The sequence below is a fragment of the Oenanthe melanoleuca genome, chromosome 18 (assembly GCF_029582105.1).
Source record: "Oenanthe melanoleuca isolate GR-GAL-2019-014 chromosome 18, OMel1.0, whole genome shotgun sequence".
Lineage (NCBI taxonomy): Eukaryota > Metazoa > Chordata > Aves > Passeriformes > Muscicapidae > Oenanthe > Oenanthe melanoleuca.
In genome coordinates, this window is record NC_079351.1 from 9,519,980 (window position 1) to 9,539,998 (window position 20,019).

The 20,019-nt window shown below is 43.7% G+C and overlaps 1 protein-coding gene across 1 annotated transcript; it reads right to left on the bottom strand.

Annotated features, from left to right (window-relative positions):
* Nucleotides 1–2,938: 2,938 nt before the first annotated feature.
* On the bottom strand, nucleotides 2,939–18,847 carry LOC130260668 (myosin-1B-like). Its single transcript, XM_056506284.1, has 38 exons — nucleotides 18,613–18,847; nucleotides 18,381–18,524; nucleotides 18,133–18,289; nucleotides 17,790–17,817; nucleotides 17,577–17,691; nucleotides 17,402–17,494; nucleotides 16,258–16,321; nucleotides 16,067–16,165; nucleotides 15,879–15,982; nucleotides 15,660–15,798; nucleotides 15,290–15,408; nucleotides 15,041–15,190; nucleotides 13,927–14,097; nucleotides 12,700–13,006; nucleotides 12,530–12,615; nucleotides 11,980–12,067; nucleotides 11,769–11,886; nucleotides 11,434–11,557; nucleotides 11,218–11,354; nucleotides 10,448–10,703; nucleotides 9,721–9,963; nucleotides 9,439–9,615; nucleotides 9,208–9,353; nucleotides 9,028–9,118; nucleotides 8,550–8,939; nucleotides 8,289–8,415; nucleotides 7,934–8,052; nucleotides 7,460–7,656; nucleotides 6,862–7,045; nucleotides 6,610–6,775; nucleotides 6,313–6,437; nucleotides 5,745–6,053; nucleotides 5,390–5,593; nucleotides 5,018–5,143; nucleotides 4,753–4,923; nucleotides 4,561–4,665; nucleotides 4,323–4,418; nucleotides 2,939–3,727 (listed from the first exon to the last, which is right to left on the bottom strand). Exons 1-38 carry the CDS (start codon nucleotides 18,814–18,816, stop codon nucleotides 3,572–3,574), a joined length of 5,835 nt encoding a protein of 1,944 aa, XP_056362259.1. The 5' UTR covers nucleotides 18,817–18,847; the 3' UTR covers nucleotides 2,939–3,571.
* Between the last annotated feature and the right edge of the window lie 1,172 nt (nucleotides 18,848–20,019).

The window sequence follows — 20,019 nt, forward strand, 5'->3', positions numbered from 1 at the left end:
TTTTCCCTTCACTTCCACAAGGGCTCATTCACAATCTCAAATCACTACTAGGAAAAACAGACTTTTCTCTGTGTTAATTCTAAGCATCTCCTTGTTTGATTTCAGTAGTTCTGTCCTGTAATGTGGAGGCATGATCATAGTCTATTCTTCATTAAGGCCAGGTTTTTGGCTAACCGAGGCAAGTATCTTTCAGGATGGGACAAACATTAAAAAGTATTTTGGAATATTAGATGAGGAGGAAATTATGAACATTTCCAAGACCATTTAAGGATGGGAAAACTTCCTGCTTAGCTTAAATTCTAATACTCTGTGCACTGACTTGTGTGTCTGCCATCACATTTAGACTCTGTCTAGAAGCGTTACCAGCTTGCAGAGTAGTCAGATATCATGCAAAGCCTGCAGTGTGAACCCATTCTCTCCTCTCTCCAATGAGTGTCCCACATCCTCCCCATCCTTCCCAGCCCCCACGAGCATTTCTGTTTGCCCAAGCTGCCCCACTTGAGTGTTTCAGCCTTTTCTTTAACATCACTGCTCCCAAGGCCTTGGGATGTGAGGAGGCACCAGACAGAACCTGCTTTCCCCTCCTTTCAGAGAACAGATTTGTTTCTCAAGACACACTCTTATTCTTTTTAGCAAGGCACACATTGTAGAGTATTGGGTGTGATATAGGTTGGTGGGCAGGGGGTTCACAAGAGCAGTGATCAAAAGCAGCAGAGTTAAGTCCAGTGTCAGGTTGTCAGGCACCAACACCCAAATGATGCTCAATTGTTTGCTCTCTTCCATTCTCCCTTCCTTCCTTCCTTCCTTCCTTCCTTCCTTCCTTCCTTCCTTCCTTCCTTCCTTCCTTCCTTCCTTCCTTCCTTCCTTCCTTCCTTCCTTCCTTCCTTCCTTCCTTCCTTCCTTCCTTCCTTCCTTCCTTCCTTCCTTCCTTCCTTCCTTCCCTCCCTCCCTCCCTCCCTCCCTCCCTCCCTCCCTCCTCTATTTTCTGTCTTTCACCCCTCCTCTTCATGAATTTTCTTGCTCCCCATCTCAGTATCTTCCTTCCTTCCACTCTTTTTGCTGTCATTTTCTGAGTTTCACTCTTTCTACATTTTTTTCTCACAGTATCTACCCAACTCACTTGTCCTCTCCTCTCCCTCTCCTGCTCCATCTGCCTCTCCCTCCTTGGCTTCTCCCTTCCTTTCTGTCCTTCAACCCTGACCCCTGATTTTCTGCTATTGAGGAAGAAAGCCTTTTCTGGTCAAGTCAATGTTGCTGTGGGCTGAGGGCATAGACAATGAGTATTTGGAGAATTGGAAAGCTGAACTGTAGGCAAGAAGGCTCTGTGGGGAACTTGTGTCTTCAGGTCAGAAATACTTTCTCCATGTCTTAGTGCCTCCTAAAGTGCTGATGCTTTTGTGCCCAGGAGACATAGTCATCCATACCCAAACTGTTGAAGGTCAGAGAACTCTATAGTCCACATGGGGCAGCCACTCTAGTGGAGCTCATCAGCTGCATCTATTTTAAACCTTCTCTTTGAGATGTTTCCTTAGGCCAGTTATGGGCCCATGTTTTTTCCAAGATCAGTTACCTGTGCATCAGCACATTTCACATCACAAGCAGCCTGACTCCAGAAATAGTGTGTTGATGCAAATCTCTTGATGCTGCCCTCCAGCCAAGGCAGCAAATCAAAAGTGAGGAGAAATTGCTTTTCCTTACTCATCCCTTTAATATTCCACTCTGATTCCAAAAGGTCTCCAGCCATGCTTGCCAGGATGGCCAGTGGCAAGGCCAGGTCAGCACAGTGCAGTGTGTGTGATTTCCCTCCCTCTCCCACCTGTGCAATTGAAATTCTGGCCCAAGGTGTTTCCTCTGAAGGAACCTGCAATGTTACCTTTCATCACTTGAGCATTTAGTAATAAATCCTCAGGCCATCATTTCTTACAGGTGAGAGAGGAGCCCCAACAGTTTCAGGTGCTTCAAGTGCATCCTGATTCTTCCACAGTCAGAGCAGCCTGTTCATTTTGTAGGGTGATTGTAATGCTGTCCAAAGGGAGCAGGGAGTTGTGACATTGAAATATGGTCCCCAAAGTTGTTGTGATATTTTCTAGTCTGTCAGCAGGTTTAAAAAGGTACCCACGGTTTCTTTTCCTTGTTGCCCAGATATCACTGGCACTGATGAAGTTTTCACAGCTTCACACATAGAGATGATGTCTCTGAGGAGCATCACTTACAGTGACACAAGAGTCAATATAGGGTGTCATCTTTTCATTAAATATATTTAGCTGCTGCCTAGCAAACTACTTCCATATTTAGTTGTAACATGGAAGGATTCTATGGGTGTAAACCTCAGTGTGTTTGGGAAGAGGAGGACCTCCCAGCCCTGAATACTGTTGCTGCAAACACCCTGACTGCTGTGGACAGTGCAAAAGGCTGTGCAGTATGTCCAGCTCCTTTCCCCAGCCTTTTCACAGCTCTTTGAAGTACTCCCTGTAAATGTAGAGGTGTAGAGATAGCCAAGAACCTTGAGGGACCTGTAAGTGTACCTGTAGTCAAAGCCAAGTCTCATTTACCATTCCCCACATCTAGTTGCAAAATCCTCCCTCAGCAGCTACCTAATGTGCCAGGGTCTAGTGAATGGTGTATTCAGCTGCACTGCTGCTTGCTGTGCAGGTTGCCTCTAAACACCTATTCCAGACAAAGGAAACTCCAATATGAGTGTCATTGTGGTGTCCCAGTAGGCACGATCTGTTTGCTTCAGGGTGATGGTAACTGTGGTCTCCAGGCTCACCACCTGCTCAGGCTGCACACTGGGGCTCTGACAATAATGGCTGGGGGTGGGAAACATCCTTGCTGCCTTGCTCTTCCTCATGGTCAACTTTTCCTCATTTCTGTCCTGATCATGCATTATATTCTGCAGCATTACCCATGTGGGATGAAAAAGAAAAAGCTAGGGTCTATCAGCTATTTTTTTCATCCAGTTTTCAGTTCCTTTATACAAAAAAGCACATGCATTGCTGCGAAAGGAAGCTTGGAAGCACTGTTTGGCTGTGTAGAAACACAATGTTTAGTGCTTCTCTAAATTCTCAGGGTGTCAGACTTGGACATTTCCTTATGATGTTATGTTAACAGAGCTGCTCTCAATTCCGGTGTTAGAAAATAAAATTAGTTCCTTTTGATATGTATACTTGTAAACTTATAAAACACAGGTTTACAATTTCTCTTCCTAAGGAACATTTTTTATTTAATATTTATTCTAACTTCAAATCACAATTCCATTGCTAGGAAACACTGCAGTACAGTGTAAAAATTTTTGTTTGCTCTCATGCCTATTACTCTTACTGTAGCTGGAGTACTGGAGTTTCTGAATCTTACTCGAGAAAATTCAGAAATTTACTCCTGAATATTAATTATTTGAACACAATCAACACTTAAATAACTGCAGAACTAAAATGTAACTACTGCATTTTATGCAAAGCAATCTACGATCTTTAGTGTTTAGACATATATATAAAGCCTCATTGCAGAAGGAAGTGACAGAGGGTTCACATTTTGTGCAGCCCTCAGGTCACTTTGCTTCCTCATGATATTCTCACTCTTCCTCTCCTATTTTCTTGCTGTGAAACTCGCGGCTCTTCACTCGGAGCTTGTTGACCTGTGACTCTGCAATGTCAGCCCGCTCCTCGGCTTCCTCCAGCTCGTGCTGGATCTTGCGGAACTTGGACAGGTTGACATTGGACAGCTCCTCCTGGGAGTGAAAAGGGAATCAGGGGTCAGGAGCACAGGGCAGGGGTTTCACTCCTGCTGCAAGTCAGTCTAATGGGGCTGCAAATCTCCATCCCCTCCCACCACTGCTCACACATCAGCCTCACACAGAGCTCCTCATCCTCCCCTTCTCAGGACCCCACTGGGACAAGCTCCACCAGGACTGTGTCACACGTGAGGAGCAATTTCACCCCCTTGGATTCATCATTTCTGTACCTACTCTCACACTACTTCCTGCCCAACTGTCAGTGTATCTTTTTGGGTTGAGAAGACCCTGAAGCCTTCTGCTGATGATTATTAGCAGAGATTTGGGAACTTGGCAGTGGGTGTAGCCCCTGGGTTTGTTTATTCTGGCCTCCTGTGTGAAACAGGCTGCAGAATTTCCCTTAATGAACCTCCCTGACTGCCAGGTGCCCAGAGCTCACCAAGGCCTCATGACACAATAGCAAAACAGTGTGACCAAGATGGTTATGTCTCAGGAATTTCTTTCATACACCTCTCCTGGTATTCAGCCTCACTCAATGTATGCCCTGCCCCAATGAAACGTGGCCTTTGCCCATTCTCCAAGCAATACTTACAGCCTCCTCAGCTTGTCTCTTGTAGGATTTCACTTTCATTTGCAGCTTGTCCACCAGATCCTGCAGCCTGAGAATATTCTTCCTGTCTTCCTCAGACTAGGGAGGTTGGCAAACAGGATAGAGAGTCAATTCATAGTCGTCCATCACACAAGGTTAACAGTTCCCCTTGGGGATGGTGTGTGCAAAATGTGACTTGCTGTGAGCAAACCCTGTCAGAGCAGGAGACCTCCTGCCTTACCTGGTAGGTCAGTTCCTTCACCCTCCGCTCGTACTTGCGCACACCCTTCACGGCTTCAGCGCTGCGCTTCTGCTCAGCATCAACCTCCCCTTCCAGCTCCCGCACCTGCAAGGACAAGCCCATCCCTGCAGCTTCCCTGGCAATGTCTCTCCAAGGACACGCTCACTCAGGCACAGCTCCAGCCCTACCCACCCTGGCCTCCAGCTTCTGGATCTGCTTCTTCCCTCCCTTCAGTGCCAGCTGCTCGGCCTCTTCCAGACGGTGCTGCAGGTCCTTCACTGTCTGGTCCAGGTTCTTCTTCATCCTCTCCAGGTGGGCACTGGTGTCCTGCTCCTTCTTCAGCTCTTCTGCCATCATGGCCGCCTGGTCAGAGCAAAGGGTCAAAGCCATTTTGGGGCTGGAGATATTTTGGACAGAGTACATTCACCATCAGCAATGCCAGGAGCACCCAACTCACATCTGTGATGGCCTTCTTGGCCTTCTCCTCAGCATTGCGGGCTTCCTGGATGGTATCCTCCATTTCACTCTGGATCTGGGCAATGTCTGTTTCCAGCTTCTTCTTGGTGTTGATCAAGCTGGTGTTCTGTTGAAGAAAAAAAGCATATTTTTTTGTCCAGTTGCTTCACACTATATTTAGGAAAATCAAATTGCCTATTTTTTTATGTTTTTGTTGCGGTTTTATACTAAGAATACAAATACCTGATAAATGGAAATGGTAGACTGCTGAGACCAACTCTTATATTAGAATATAAAAAGTAGAACAGGCCTATTGATAATTTCAATTCTCTAAGTACTGTAAATGTTTTATGTCTTCAATTCTAAAACTTGCCTGCGTGTGGAGAAGCTGAACTCTCTCACTTGCATCCAGAAGCTCCTGCTCAGCCAGTTTCCTCGACCGCTCTGTCTGCTCCAGGGCTGCCCGGAGCTCCTCAACTTCAGCCTGCAGCAGGTTTGCTCTGCGCTCCACCATGGCCACCTGCTCCTTCAGGTCATCCTGCGTCCTGAGAGCTTCATCCAGATGGATCTGAGTGTCCTGGAAAGAGAGGTACAACAGATTTGGGAGCATATTCTTCCTCTTTTCTATATTAATATGGAAATGGAAAATAAGTAAAGACAGAACACTGGAAGAGAAATATTTGTAGCTGTGTAAGAAACCAGTGAGCCCCTGGTCTGTAATGACATACCTTGAGCACTGCCTGGGTATTTCTCAGATTCTTTTGTGCTTCTGCAGCCATACGGTTGGCATGGCTCAGCTGGATCTCCATTTCATTCAGGTCTCCCTCCATCTTCTTCTTCAGCCTCAGGGCTTCATTCCTGCTCCTGATCTCAGCATCCAGGGTGCTCTGCATGGAGTCCACGATTCTGAGGTGATTTCTCTTCATCTGGTCAATCTCCTCATCTTTCTCTGCTATCTTTCTGTCAATCTCAGATTTCACTTGGTTGAGCTCAAGCTGCAGGCGCAGGATCTTCCCCTCTTCATGCTCCAGGGAGGCCTGAAAAAAGTATAAAATCCAATTAATTATACAAAAAATAACATTGTCAATAACTTTACATTAATTGTTAGCCTAAACAATAATGTATAACCAGAGGCTTGAGATTGCAAGAAAGGAAAAAGCATATCCGTGGATTCAAAGTGGTGTGAAGAAACCCTGCTTCCCAATGTCTCCACTCAATTCTCAATGCATAGAATCACATAAATATTATCTGAAGCTGCTGAACTCTGTTGGAACTAATCAATGAACAAGGCTTTACCTCAGCTTCCTCCAGAGCAGCCTGGATATCAGATTTTTCCTGCTCAATCTGCTTCTTGACTTTCTCCAGCTCATGAATTGCCTTTCCTTGCTCGGCAATCTGCTCTGTGAGGTCGGAAATCTCCTCTGCAAGGAAGGGTGAAAAGCAGCATGGTCAGGCACAGAGCTGAATGGAGAAAGGCTCTGCTGCATCAAGGGGCCACGCATGTTCTTATCCCTGCAGGCCCTGAGCCGTTAAGTGTGGCAGAGGGACAAGCTTGTGAGAAAGGGCAGTGAGGAGCAGAGGCCAGGGACTTACGCTGCAAATTCTTGTTCTCCCGCTTCATTGTCTCCAGGTGGTCCAAGGACTCCTCATAGGCATTCTTCATCTTGAACAGCTCCGTGCTGAGAGAGCGCGACTCCTTCTGGGAGGCCTCCAGCTCAGCCTGCGTTTCCTCATACTTCTGCTTCCATTCTGCCAGGATCTGCAGAGAAAGGGGCTGTGAGTAGGGCTGTGGCCATCACGGGGCCATGCTCTGGCCAGGAGTGCTGGTGCTGGAGGCCAAAAGACCTTGTCAAAGTTCTTCTGTTTCTTATCCAGAGCAGCGCAGGCAGCATTGGATCTCTCCACATCAATCATCAGGTCTTCCACTTCATTCTGCAGCCTCTGCTTTGTCTTTTCCAGGGAGGCACATTTGGCATTGACAGCTTCAACATGTTCCTCTGCATCCTGCAGGCGCTGGGCGAGCTTCTTCCTGTGTTAAAACGTCTCATGGTTTAAATGAATTTTGGAAGTTGTGGCATGTGGTTGATGGGCTTTTCACAACAGGATATTTTACAAGTTCATTGGTAAGTGTAGCTCACAGTCAGCAAGCAATTCAATTTTGCCATGATTTTCTCAAGAGCACGGTTAGCCATTTCCCAGTCTGTGGTCCATATTCCTATTTCATTTTTCTACATAGTATGTTGTGTCTCTCTGCCAGTCACTGTCTTCTACATGTTTGTCCGAGATTTTTTCTCCCAAACCACATGCATTACAGAATTCATTTGTTGTTCTCCTTTCACCCCAATCGCAAGCAGAACAGTGACTTCTCCCCAATCATATCACAGTGGTCTCTAAGAATTTCTGATCTTAATCTCTGCTAGCCTTCCTCACTTTCCCAACGTACTTGGCCTCCTCGAGCTCCTCCGTGCGCTGAATCGCGTCTGTCTCGTATTTGGTTCTCCACTGGGCCACTTCACTGTTGGCCTTGGACAGGGCTCGCTGCAGCTCCCCCTTGGCCTCCTGCTCCTCCTCATATTGTTCCCGGAGCAAGTCACAGTCGTGGCGAGCGGACTGCAGGGCGTGGGCCAGGGCACTCTTCGCCTGCAACAACAAGGGCATTGGGTCATGGAACAGAAATATCCCAGAAAAGCTGACCAAATATTAAATCTGACACTGGATTATGCTTCTATGCAAATAGACAACTATGCACTCAATGAGAAAAGAAACTGAGCATGAAAAAAAAGAATAGTGGATAAACTCCAGTTAAACGTTAGCATGAGACGACTTGCACCAAATTACATGAGATATTTTTCCTGACTCATCATGGTGGATCAGTAGACACATAAGTGTCTGGAGCACCTCTGAGAGGAGGAATCACCTTTATCTCTTCTTCCAGATGCCTCTTGAGTTCCTCAATCTGTTGGGTGAAAGCCTGTTTGCCTCTGGACAGCTGAGAAACCAAAGCATCCTTCTCATCCACTTGGCGTGAATATTCACCTGATAAAATTTACAGATACACAACAGTTTTAATGCCATTGATTGTGAAACTGCTAACATTTGGAGATATAAAACTAGACAGTTTGCAGTCTATGCTAAAAATTATGATCCCTTTTCAAGCACTTTGCAGCAGATGTTACACAAAGTGTGTTGGACAGACCATATGCGCAGAATAGTAATTTTTGCAATAACTTTGAGATTTTATTGATCTGCACACGTAGATATGTGTGTCTCACCTGCTTCTGTCTGCAGACGAGCTCTTTGAGCATTGAGGTCATTGATCATGCGCTGATGCTCTTCTTCCTTGGTCTTAATCTCGCTCAGCTGGTCTTCTAGAGTGCGGCACATCTTCTCCAGGTTGGCCTGTATTTCAGCAAATGGAAAGTGATGAGTTAACGTCCACACTCTAAAGAAGGCCAGGTGCATGAATTGTGTTGTGTTGTGTTGTGTTGTGTTGTATTCCATTGAGTCAATGAGCCTATAAAATATTGGTGTACCTTGGCTTTGGAGACAGACTCCATATTGCTGGCCAAGTCATCAATCTCCATCTTCAGCTCACTCTTCTCCTTCTCCAGCTTCTGCTTCACGCGTTGCAGGTTGTCGATCTGCTCCCCCAGCTCAGCTGTGCTGTCCGCGTGCTTCTTGCGCAGGGCGGCAGCCGTGGCTTCGTGCTGCAGCGTGGCCTCTTCCAGGTCACGGCGCATCTTCTGGAATTCCGCCTCACGTTTCTTGTTCATATCAATCTGAGCTGCTGTGGCACCTCCTGCTTCTTCCAGGCGCTCGCTGATCGCCTCCAGCTCCCTGGACAGGTCAGCCCGATGCTTCTCTGCTTTAGCGCGAGAGGTTCGCTCTGCCTCAATTTCCTCCTCCAGCTCCTCAATACGGGCCTGCAGAACAGCAGGGACCCCTCACACCTGTGCCCTCCTCCTGCCTAAGCTGAGCCTGAGCAAGGCAGGGGAAGGAACAGACACTTGCCTGCAGCTCCTTGATCTTCTTCTGAAATTGCATGCCCAGGGCTTGTTCATCCTCGATCTTGCTCTGGATCTGGCTGATTTCAAAGTCTTTCCTTTGGGCCAAGTGAACAGTGTTAGAGCTCAAAGAAAAAAGACAAATGCTGCAGCCCAGCACTCTCAGGTATCCCAGAGCCACACTTACTTCTTCAGTTTCTCATCCAGCTGCTGCTTATCATTCTCCAAATCCATGATGCTGTCCTGGGCCAGCTTCAGGTCTCCTTCCAGTTTCCTCTTAGCTCTCTCCAGGTCCATGCGCAGTTTCTTCTCTTGCTCCAGGGACCCTTCCAGCTAAACACAACAAAACCATCAGTGCTCTACCAGCCTGATCAGGCTCCATACCTGTCCTGTTCCTGCTCTATGTCTGTGTGCTTACATCATCCACTTGCTGTTCCAGCTTGGTCTTGGCTTTGGTCAGAGTATTGACTTTGTCCTCCTCTGCCTGCAGGTCATCCAGGGTCTGCTGATGGGCCTCTTGGAGGGCTTTCTTCTCTTTTGTCAGCTTGGCAATGGTCTCGTCCAGGGCTGCCATCTCCTCAGTCAGGTTTTTCACCTTTAGGAGGAAGGCAGCAAATGTAAATAATGGAAGTAGCTATACAAGTCCTGTAATGGCACGGGGCTCTTTTCCAGAGTGTGAGTGACAGGTTCTGCCTCCTACCTTGTTCTCAGTGGCATGTTTTTCCTTCTCCACCTTGGCCAGTGTTAGCTCAAGGTCATCAATATCTTTCTTCAGCTCTGAACATTCATCCTCCAGTTTCCTCTTCTTGGCTGTCAGCTCAGCATTAATTTCCTCTTCATCCTCAGCCCTTTCAGTCACCTCCTTAATTTTGGCTTCGAGTTGGATTTTGGTTTTGATGAGCTGGTCACACCTTTCCTCAGCATCAGCCAAGCTATCTGCTTCCTGGTGGTGAGACAAAAATTCTGTTTGTTTATAATATTTGAAAGTTTCTGTTCTTTATCTTTTAGCCTATCCACTCAAACAGGTTTACAATGTTGTCAGGTTTTCTGCCTGGGAAATAGATATGCAATTTCTGAGTTCTGAATGTTCTTTTTTTTGTTTGTTTGTTTGGTTGGTTTTTTAGTCTTTCAAAAGTATCTCTCAGAATTTGTATTTTTGATAATTTTAAATGGTGTAGGGGGTTCAGATTCAATCCTGTCCAGGATATATATATAGGTGGTATCTTCCTCAGAAAAGCAGGAGCCCTTACAACCACTTATAGCCTCTGGCTTCTTTTACTATCTATCAGAGAGCTCACCATGCTACTGTAAGACACTACTTTCTAATCTTCATGTGTAACGTAAGGGACACCTTACCATCTGCCCGAGACAGACTGTCAGAATGAGTATGTGCTTTTTCTGAGTGGGAAATAAAGGGTGATACTCACAGCCTGCACTTGAAGCTGCAGGTCATTTTTCTCCTTCAGTAAAGAAACCATTTTCTCCTCAAGCTCCTTCCGCTTTGCTTCTGACTTTGCAAGCTCTTCCTTGGTTTTCTCAAACTCCCCCTTCATGTTGGCCATCTCCTTCTCAGACTCTGCACTCTTCAGCAAGGGCTTGATCTTGAAGAACAGCTTCATCCATGGCCAGTGTTTGACATTCATGAATGAACGAATGTTGTACTGGATGCAGAAGATGGACTCCCTGAAGCATAATTAAAACGTACACTGAATATTCTCAGTCTGATGAGTGTCAGTGTTGTATAGAGGTAGAGATATTATAAAAGAAAGGCCTTATAAAATTAAGCCTTGCTCTACTGAATTACCAGCTTGCCTGTAAGTTCCCATAAAGAAGAATTAGAAGAATAAGAAGCAGTTAGCACAACAAACGATTCTAGTAAGTGAACCGTTCGCACCTGTAATAAATAAGAAATCTGTCCCATGGCAGTTAGTGAACAAAATATGTAAACTTACCAAAAACAGAGAGACTGGACAGACATACACCCTAGCCATTTACCAACCAAAAAACTGAGCGTCAGTGTATTGTTAGCCAGTTAAGTCTAACAGTGTCTTCTAATATTTCCTAAAAATATGAGCTTTGTAAATAAAGAATTGGCTTTTCATTAATGATGAAACTAAGTTCCGTCTTCTTAATTCTGCACCATCTCAACACTTTCCCATGAGCAAAACTACTTTAATTGAAGAAGAGGAAGGTGTACCTCCGCTCCACCATTCTCCTGTACTCCACTCTCATTAGGAAGCCCCTGCACAAGGCCTGGGTGCGGGTGATGAGCTGTGCCAGCTTCTCATCTCTCATCTCCTCCAGGAGCCCTATCAGCCCAGCTTTGAAGAACACCTTGAGAGAGGCAATGTAGCACCACATCACTGTCAGGTAGAGCAAAGCCCAGGGACACAGGGAATGGGGGCATTTGTACCTTGGTGTGTCCAAATCTGTACTGAGTGTGGTCCACATCGATTGACCCAAGGAGCTTCTCAGAAGCCTTCTTGCTATCGATGAACTGTCCCTCGGGGATGGCACTGGCATTAAGCACCTTGTATCTGTGGAATTAGAGGAAATAGAAATGAAGACAATGTCTAGTCATAAGATTTCTCTGTTTACTGAAACCAAGAGCAGTGTTTGCAGAAGAATCAGGCTGAGGAATTTAGAATTTCATCCCTCCATACTCAGTGACAGTTGTAAAGTACAGTTGTGTGATGGAGAGCAGTTGGTGAGGACACCTGACTTATCTCCTCATTTCATAGCTCTCACCTCTGTTTGAAGTCAGCGTACAGGACTCTGCTGGGGAATCCCTTCCTGCAAATCCTGATCCCTTCCAGCACGCCGTTACAGCGCAGCTGGTGCAGCACCAGCTCGTGCTCCATGGCACCTGGCAATGCAGAGCACAAATGAATGGCACAGGTTGCAGTGCAGAGGGGAATGGATGTATCAGAGCAAGGATCTTTCTGCTTGAGCATCTTACCAGGTGTTTTAGTCTCATTGGGGATGATACAGCGCACAAAATGGGGATGTGTGCTCCGCAGATTGGTCATCAGCTTGTTGAGGTTCTCCTGTGGCATTTTGATTTGCATTTATAAGAAATGTGGAAAAAATAGCCCTTTGCATTCTTTGAATTTAACATGAAAGACCCATCAATGGAGAAACACTGGACTTAAAATTGTCAGCTGATAATGCCTCAATCAATTGCTCAGTTTCTTCTGATGCCCAGTATTAAACATCACCTTGTAGGATAAGAAAAAACCTGCCATCAACCCAATGAAGGATAGAAAGTGGGCACGTTTTATGACAAAATATATGTTTATATTTAGTGTAAGCTTAGATTTTTACACTGCCATTTTTCATTTCTTACGATTTTCATTTCCAATGGTGGTCTAAAGAGAAGTCATAGTTAGAATATTTAATGGTCGGTTGGTTGGTTGTTGGGTTTATTTTTGGTTTTTTTTCTGTGTCTAAGTCAGCTAAAAATGCAGAATAAATCTCTGCATATATTAAAAGATAAGGTGTTCACATACCCGGAAAAGAGCTGAGACGGTCTGGAAAGAAGAACCCTTCTTCTTGCCTCCCTTCTTGCCGCCGCCACCACCACCACCACTAGCCTCTGATAAAGGAAAGATAATGAGACATCTGTTGCTTTTGGGACCAATCACCATACATCAAAGAGATGGCATTTCAAAGAACTGACCTGCCTCTCCTCCAGCAGAGGCAAAGAGTAAAGCCAGGGTCTTCACAGATGATTTCTGGTACAGCCCAATGACAGTTTCATTCAGAGGGTCCTTGTTCTTCTCCAGCCAGCCAGTGATGTTGTAATCCACTGTTCCAGCGTAGTGCACCAGGGAGAAGTGAGCCTCAGCCTTGCCTTTGCCAGGCTTGGGCTTCTGGAAGTTGTTGGACTTGCCCAGGTGCTGGTCATAGAGCTTGTTCTTGAAAGAGGTGTCAGTTGCCTTGGGGAACATGCACTCCTCTTCCAGGATGGAGAAGATGCCCATGGGCTGGGAGAAGCAGCAAAAAATAGCAATGATAAAATACAGATCTGCCGTCAGAAGGGGACTGCAGTAAGCTACAGGAAGCTGAGAAATTGGTTTAATTTTTTGATCAAAAATTGATTAAATCTTTGTTAACTTTTTCATTCACACTTCTAGACAAAATGCAAATTTGCGTCTGAAAGTAATGCATTTAATGACTGATACTGTGATATTAATCACACAAAAATTTCTAAATACTTTTGAAACTGATGAGTTGAAAGCTGATCTGCTTTTAACATTATTGCTTTCATAAAGTAATTTGTACAGTTGAAGATGTCTTATTAAAAATTATCTTAGTGCAACAGATTAACAGATCTTTCAGCTACTTGCTGAAATCTTTTTTTGAAGATATATCTCTCCTTTCCCATACAAGAGGATGTTACACAAAACAGTGTTTGTTGATCGCAGTTCATCCAATTTTTATTCTATATGCACCTATTATTTTTGTTAGAAACTATGTTTCTGAAATCCCAGTGTTAATATTGAAATAATAATATTGAAATTGTGTTCAGATTCATTAAGAGATCTTTCATCTTCATAGACCAGAAAACTCACTTCCAGAGAATCTTTTTCAAGCAATTATGTGTAATTACATTGATGATTCAATTGCCGCACAAGAAAAATTACATTTATTTTTTAAAAATGAATAGCAGTGTAGTTAATGGATAACCAAAAAGCATTTCATCTGTAGCCTGATCGCAGTTCTTAGAACTTAAATTCCATAATACATACAATCCTGACATGGCACTTCCTGAACAGGCAGGAACATAAACAGATAATAATAAGTAGGTTTGTGAAACATCAGTGGAAGAAAAAGTAAGCCTGAAGAAAAATCCTGAAATTCTGTCATGAAACTGATAATAAAATCTTAAATGTAATCAACACACCTTCTCAATGAGCTCAATGCAGGCAGCCAGGTCCATGCCAAAGTCAATGAACTCCCATTCAATTCCCTCCTTCTTGTACTCCTCCTGCTCCAGCACGAACATGTGGTGGTTGAAGAACTGTTGCAGTTTCTCATTGGTGAAGTTGATGCACAGCTGCTCCAGGCTGTTGAACTGCAGAAGGCAAAGATAGATTTTACTCATTTTCAAGATAAAGAGCTGCCTGTAGAGCTTTCTCCTTCACACTCAGAATCCTATCTCAGAATCCTACACAGGGATGCCAAATTAAGACAATATTTTTAATGTTAAAACATCCAATTATCTATTTTTAAAGAGGTTTTTTATGTGATTGTGGGGGATTTTTTTTTTTGCTTTTTTTTTCCCTCTTTGCTACTTTAATGATGATTAAATATATTATCTATTCTTAAAATGAATTTCCTATTTTTTGTTAGTCTCATCAAGGTACAATTTACATCACACCTTTCTCATAATTTATGTAAATTTTCCCATATAAAAACATTAACCATTCTAAGTGTTTGCCAGCTTTGGATTGGACTCAGATACCCTCCATAAACTTCTATGAAACTTCTCAGTCTGGATTAGTACAGCCAATCTACTCTTTCTGTTGGAATCACCTTTTGGCTCTTAGAAAAGTAAGTATAAATATATAGGTCTCTTTTTCCAAAACCTTGGTTAACTTCTGTGTGAGACTTAAGTCTACCTTTCTCTTCCTACACTCTGTAATATTGTATCTTGGGTATTTATATGCTATTTGTCTGAGGATTTTAAAATATTAAATTCAAATTATTGAAAAACTGTGACATTTGTGCTAATTATGTAAAGGCAGATTCTTCCTCCTTGTGTATCATATAAAGATACTATATAAAGATCCCTTTAAGCTCATGGGTTGGCCTGAGGAAAAAGCACTGACATATAGAGGGAAGGAAAATATTTCCAGAAATAGACAAATAAATATTTTTCAAACAACTCATTGCTAATTTGAAATTTTAAGTGAGTGCAATGTTTACAAAGAAACCCCAAACCACCATAAATCTCCAATTTCTCTTGACACTTAATTGCTTTGATAAGACTTGACTATGATTTCTGTGCTCCTTACATCAAAGATCTCAAAGCCAGCAATGTCCAGGACACCAATGAAGTACTGCCTGGGCTGCTTCGTGTCCAGCTGCTCGTTGATACGAACAACCATCCACAGGAACATCTTCTCATAGACAGCCTTTGCCAGGGCACCCACTGAATTGTACACCTAAACCAAAGAAGAGTGGAGCAGAGGAAGTGCAATATCCAGAGCAAATAGTAAGTGATTCAAGTCAGAGGTTCCCAGTCACCAACTGGTTGTTGTTACCTGCTGCACAGTTTGGCCCTTGGTCACGTATTCATTCCCCACCTTCACTCGGGGGTAGCAGAGGGCCTTGAGCAGGTCTGCTGAGTTCAGACCCATCAGGTAGGCAGCCTTGTCAGCAACTGAACACAAAGAGAGAGGGAGGAAGTGACAGAGGATAAGTGATAATTGAAAGTGGGTATCCTCTAAGATGTACCTGTTGGTCTCGGCACTGAAATTTCGTGGCATCTTGAAGGGAAATTTAGAAGCATGAATAATCTGGAAGCTGTGTGATTCATGTATTTGTAAAAGTAAATGGAAGGAAAATACATGGTTGCCAACTTCCAGCTATGTAACTGTTTCTGTTATCAGGAGTTCTATAAGATCTTAATACCTTCTGTGCCATCAGGCTCTGCCTGCTCCTCTCGTTGTTTCTGCTTGAACTTCAGGTTTCCATAGTGCATGACAGCCCCTGTCAGCTTGTAGATGGCTGTTCTCTCATCAGCAGTGAAACCCAGGATGTCAATGGCACTCTGGCAACAAAATCAGTCAAATAAACCTCTGGACCATTACAAGGAAGTTTCACTACACCAGTATGCTCTGTGACACTTACATCTGTAGCCATCAGCTCCTCCTGGTCATTAATGCTGGGAACAGTGATCTCACCTTGACTCACAAATTGGTAGTCATATGGGTTGGTGGTGATAAGGAGCATGTCTATAAAGAGGAATAGGATGTATCTAAGTGTGAGAAATGTTAAAGACATTCAGATTTTATCAAACCATTCATAATACTTCATACCTATTAGCTCTGGCTTCTTGTTGGACATGATCTGATAAAAGATGTGGTAGCTCCTTTCCGCCTTGAGCTGGAAAGTGACTCTGGACTTCTCCAGCAGATCTGGCAAGGATGGTAGGACAGAGTCAGGCCTGAGAAAGAACACTGAGGTGGAAAGGGAGGAAGGAATGGGATCAGGTCAGGTGGTCTCTTACAAGTTTCAATGTCAGCAGAAGCCAGCTTGCCTGTGGCACCGAAGTGGATTCTGATGAATTTGCCCTTTTAAAGGAGAAAGAAAAAAATACATTTTGAAACTACACCATGACTCTAAGCATGTGACCTTACACTTACCACAGGGGACAGGCTTCAAGCTTAGAAGTTCTTTCACTTTTACTTTGTCTTTAACAAAGCAAAAATTGACAAAAAGAAATTCAGGAAGATCTCTATACTGGCAATACTAGTGGATAAATATGAGCTTTATTATTCACTACTATTTAATGGACAACCATGAATGCCCATGAATGGGAACACCACTAATAAAGCATTTTATTGGGTCACTTATGTTGCAATTCAAACACGTGGATATATTGAAATCCATTTTCTAATCAGATGGCATGCTGTGAAGGTAGATTTTGGTGGTGTAAAAGTTAAATGAGAATATTTGGTCTTGTGGAAAACAAGTCAGCTGTTACTATCTGAGTTGTAGAGATAGAAGCAACATACCCAAAACAAGAAGCTTTAGGCTGAGGCTGTGGATTAATATTGTGATTTTTCAAGGAAAGTCACAGTTAATCTGATAGAATTTATGAATGGCTTTTTGCATTAAAACAATCAAAAGAACATGCCATAGTTTGTTTTCTGGTAGGATGTATTGAAGGAACCCTGTCTCTACCCCTTTCTAGACAACTTATATCAAGGTCTGAACAGTCAGATTAATACACTACCCAGTTTTCTGCCTAAAACCCAGAGATTCATGTTTTTGCTGGTCTGATGAAGGCCAGAAAAATTTCCATCCAGCAATTTCTATCCTGTATGCCCCACTTTCCATTCTTTAAATTACATCAATTGTCAAAAAATTGTGTCTTCAGTCTATATGACAGACACAAAGGATATGTGTATATATATTTATAGATATGTAATTATATTGATATTAAAACATATTTAAATTTTCTCCCTTTGTATGCTGTATTGTACTTCTAAGGATGTATTTTTAATTAGATAGTCTACTTTAATTGGCAAAAATACGCAGAAAATAGTGGTTTAATGAATACAGTCATCTGACTGACACTTCAGAAGTGACAGCATGTTTTGACATCCTTATTCCCGTATAAATCACAAGTTCTCTAATCAAGAACTCACAAAGCGTGAGGAGTTGTCGTTCCTCACGGTCTTGGCGTTTCCAAAGGCCTCCAGCAGTGGGTTGGCGCTGATGATTTGATCCTCAAGCGTTCCCTGCAGGGGAATTATTCAGTGACTGTGTTTAGTTGGCAGGGCAATGACAGGCCAAGCGTTCAGTCTGTTCTTCCTGACTCACCTGCATTTTGCCTGATGACTTCTCCTCCTTCTTTTTCTCTCCGCTGGCTGCAATTGTTGCAAAGTACTGGATGACACGCTTTGTGTTCACAGTCTTCCCGGCCCCGGATTCTCCGCTGCCAAAGGCAAGAGAGAAGCAGAGGGTGCGTGGTCAGGCAGGAGGTGCCCTGGCACCGGGCAGCCCCGCAGGGACCCGCGCAGGGGGTGTACGTACGTGATCAGGATGGACTGGTTCTCCCGATCTGTGAACAAGGCAGAAATACAGCACTTAAAACTCAATGAACAGCAGAGAAAGAATGAAACATAGTTAGGTAAGTTTAATGTTTTGCCTGATAAAGTCAGCTTGATTTAAACAAACAAACCTCCAAAGCACATCACTGAGTGCAGAGGTGTCTTTCATTTAAAGCAATAGAAACAATGCTATGAAGATAGCAAATCCAACAACAGACGTGGAGATAGTGTCAGAGCCTAGAACACTTTGAAAAAGTCTTTTGCTGAGAGTGTCCCTTTAGAGAATGTAATGGTCCAATGCCTCTGAGGCAGACAGAGGCACTCACCAGTCAGCATGAACTGATAGGCGTTGTCAGAGATGGAGAAGATGTGTGGAGGGGCCTCCTGGCGCTTCTTGCCTCGGTAGGCCAACACCACCTCGGGGTTGTACACCGGCAGCCACTTGTAGGGGTTGACAGTGACGCAGAAGAGACCCGAGTAGGTCTGTGAGGAAGGGACACAGCACGTTGGCTTCCCCTGAGCCTGGCCCAGCAGCTCCTGAGGCTGCCCAAAGGAAGCTGCTGCTGCCACTTACGTAGATCATCCAGGCTGCGTAACGCTCTTTGAGGTTGTACAGCACAGCGGGTTCGTGGAGGTGGGTCATCATGGCCATGTCCTCGATTTTGTCATACTTGGGAGGGTTCATGGAGAAGATTTGATCTTCCTTCACGGTCAAGGTCTGCCAAGGAAACAAAAGATCCACATGTATCACCTAAAAGCTCAAAGTGGGAATCATATGTTTTCCTTCAGCCTTGTTTTTGACCCACCTCTCCCTTTTCAGTCTTGACAGTGACTTTGCCTGATTCTCTGCTCGTGACTGTCCCTTTCACAAAGGATTCCTTTGCATGTACCACAAAGACGGATGATTTAGCATCAAAAGGTTTGTTCTGGGCTTCAATTCTCTCCTTTTCCGATTTTCGGAGGTAAGGAGCCGCCTCCCCAAAGATCGCCATCTCGGCGTCTGACGACATGGCTGCACGTTATGGTGTTGCTTGCCAGACCAGAGAACACTGTGGAGAAGAAGATATGTTACCCAAATGAGTCAATATTTTTTGTTGTCGCACACTTTATTGATAGTCCCTAACAGTGTAATAGAAACTATGATTTGGGAAGAGTCACAACCAGGGCAAATTTTGGATGCTGGTTTCCACAGAATTTTCCTGTGAAGTTTTTATTGTGTCCAAGAATGGATATTTCTCAGACCCCTCGCATCCCAGTTTAATATCTGATGAACCTGATGGTAATTTTCTCCTTTATTTATTACCTAATCAAAACTTCTGTGGCTGAAAGCTATCTTTTTTATCCCTCAGCCTTTCACTCTGCCCATTTGAGAAGAGTCTGACTCTTTCTATGATATAACTATCTCCCTTTTGTTGAAGATAATAATAAGATAATAACGTTTTAATTTCATCCCCAGTGTAGACAAACCTCACCATTGCAGCCTCTTCTTACACATAATTTTCTCCTACTTATATTGGAAGATCCCCACTGGATTCATTCCAGAATGTCACTGTCTGGTCACCAGAAAGCACCAAACTGAATACAGTGCTCCAGATATGGTAGCTGAATGCAGGGAAAGAATGACTTGTCTTTACCTGCTGACCATGTTATTATGAGTGTCTGACAATGTGCTGCTGACCTTCCTTCCCCCAAAGGCACACTGTGACCCTTGCACCAGAATTTATGACCCTTTTCTGCAAAGTTGTTTTCCAGCCGAAATGAAATGCAATGTACTCTGTTGCAGGGGAATATTCTTTCTCACATGCAGGTTTTTACATTGATGTTTCTAAAATTTATGAGATTCTTATCTGCTTCAGGATGAAGTCTTATGAGGATCTTCTCCAGGGTAACATTGCTCTGTAGAATAATTGTAAGTCTCTGTTGTCATCTACCATTCCTGAGGATGCATTCCATGCATAATTTGGGTTGCAAATGATCCAGAAGATGTTCTGAGGATTACGTAGGGCATAATATCTTCTGCTGATGCTCTGAATCATTCACTAGATTTGTTTGCTTCTCATCCCAAATGATTTAAGCAGCATGTGAGTGATTAGCATATAAGGACACAATAATTCATCAGGTTAAAATACTGCACAGTCAACTGTTTCTTCTCATGTTAATTGTTTGTGGAAATAACTGTAGGCAAAGCTAGAAAACTCAGTTGAAGAATTTAT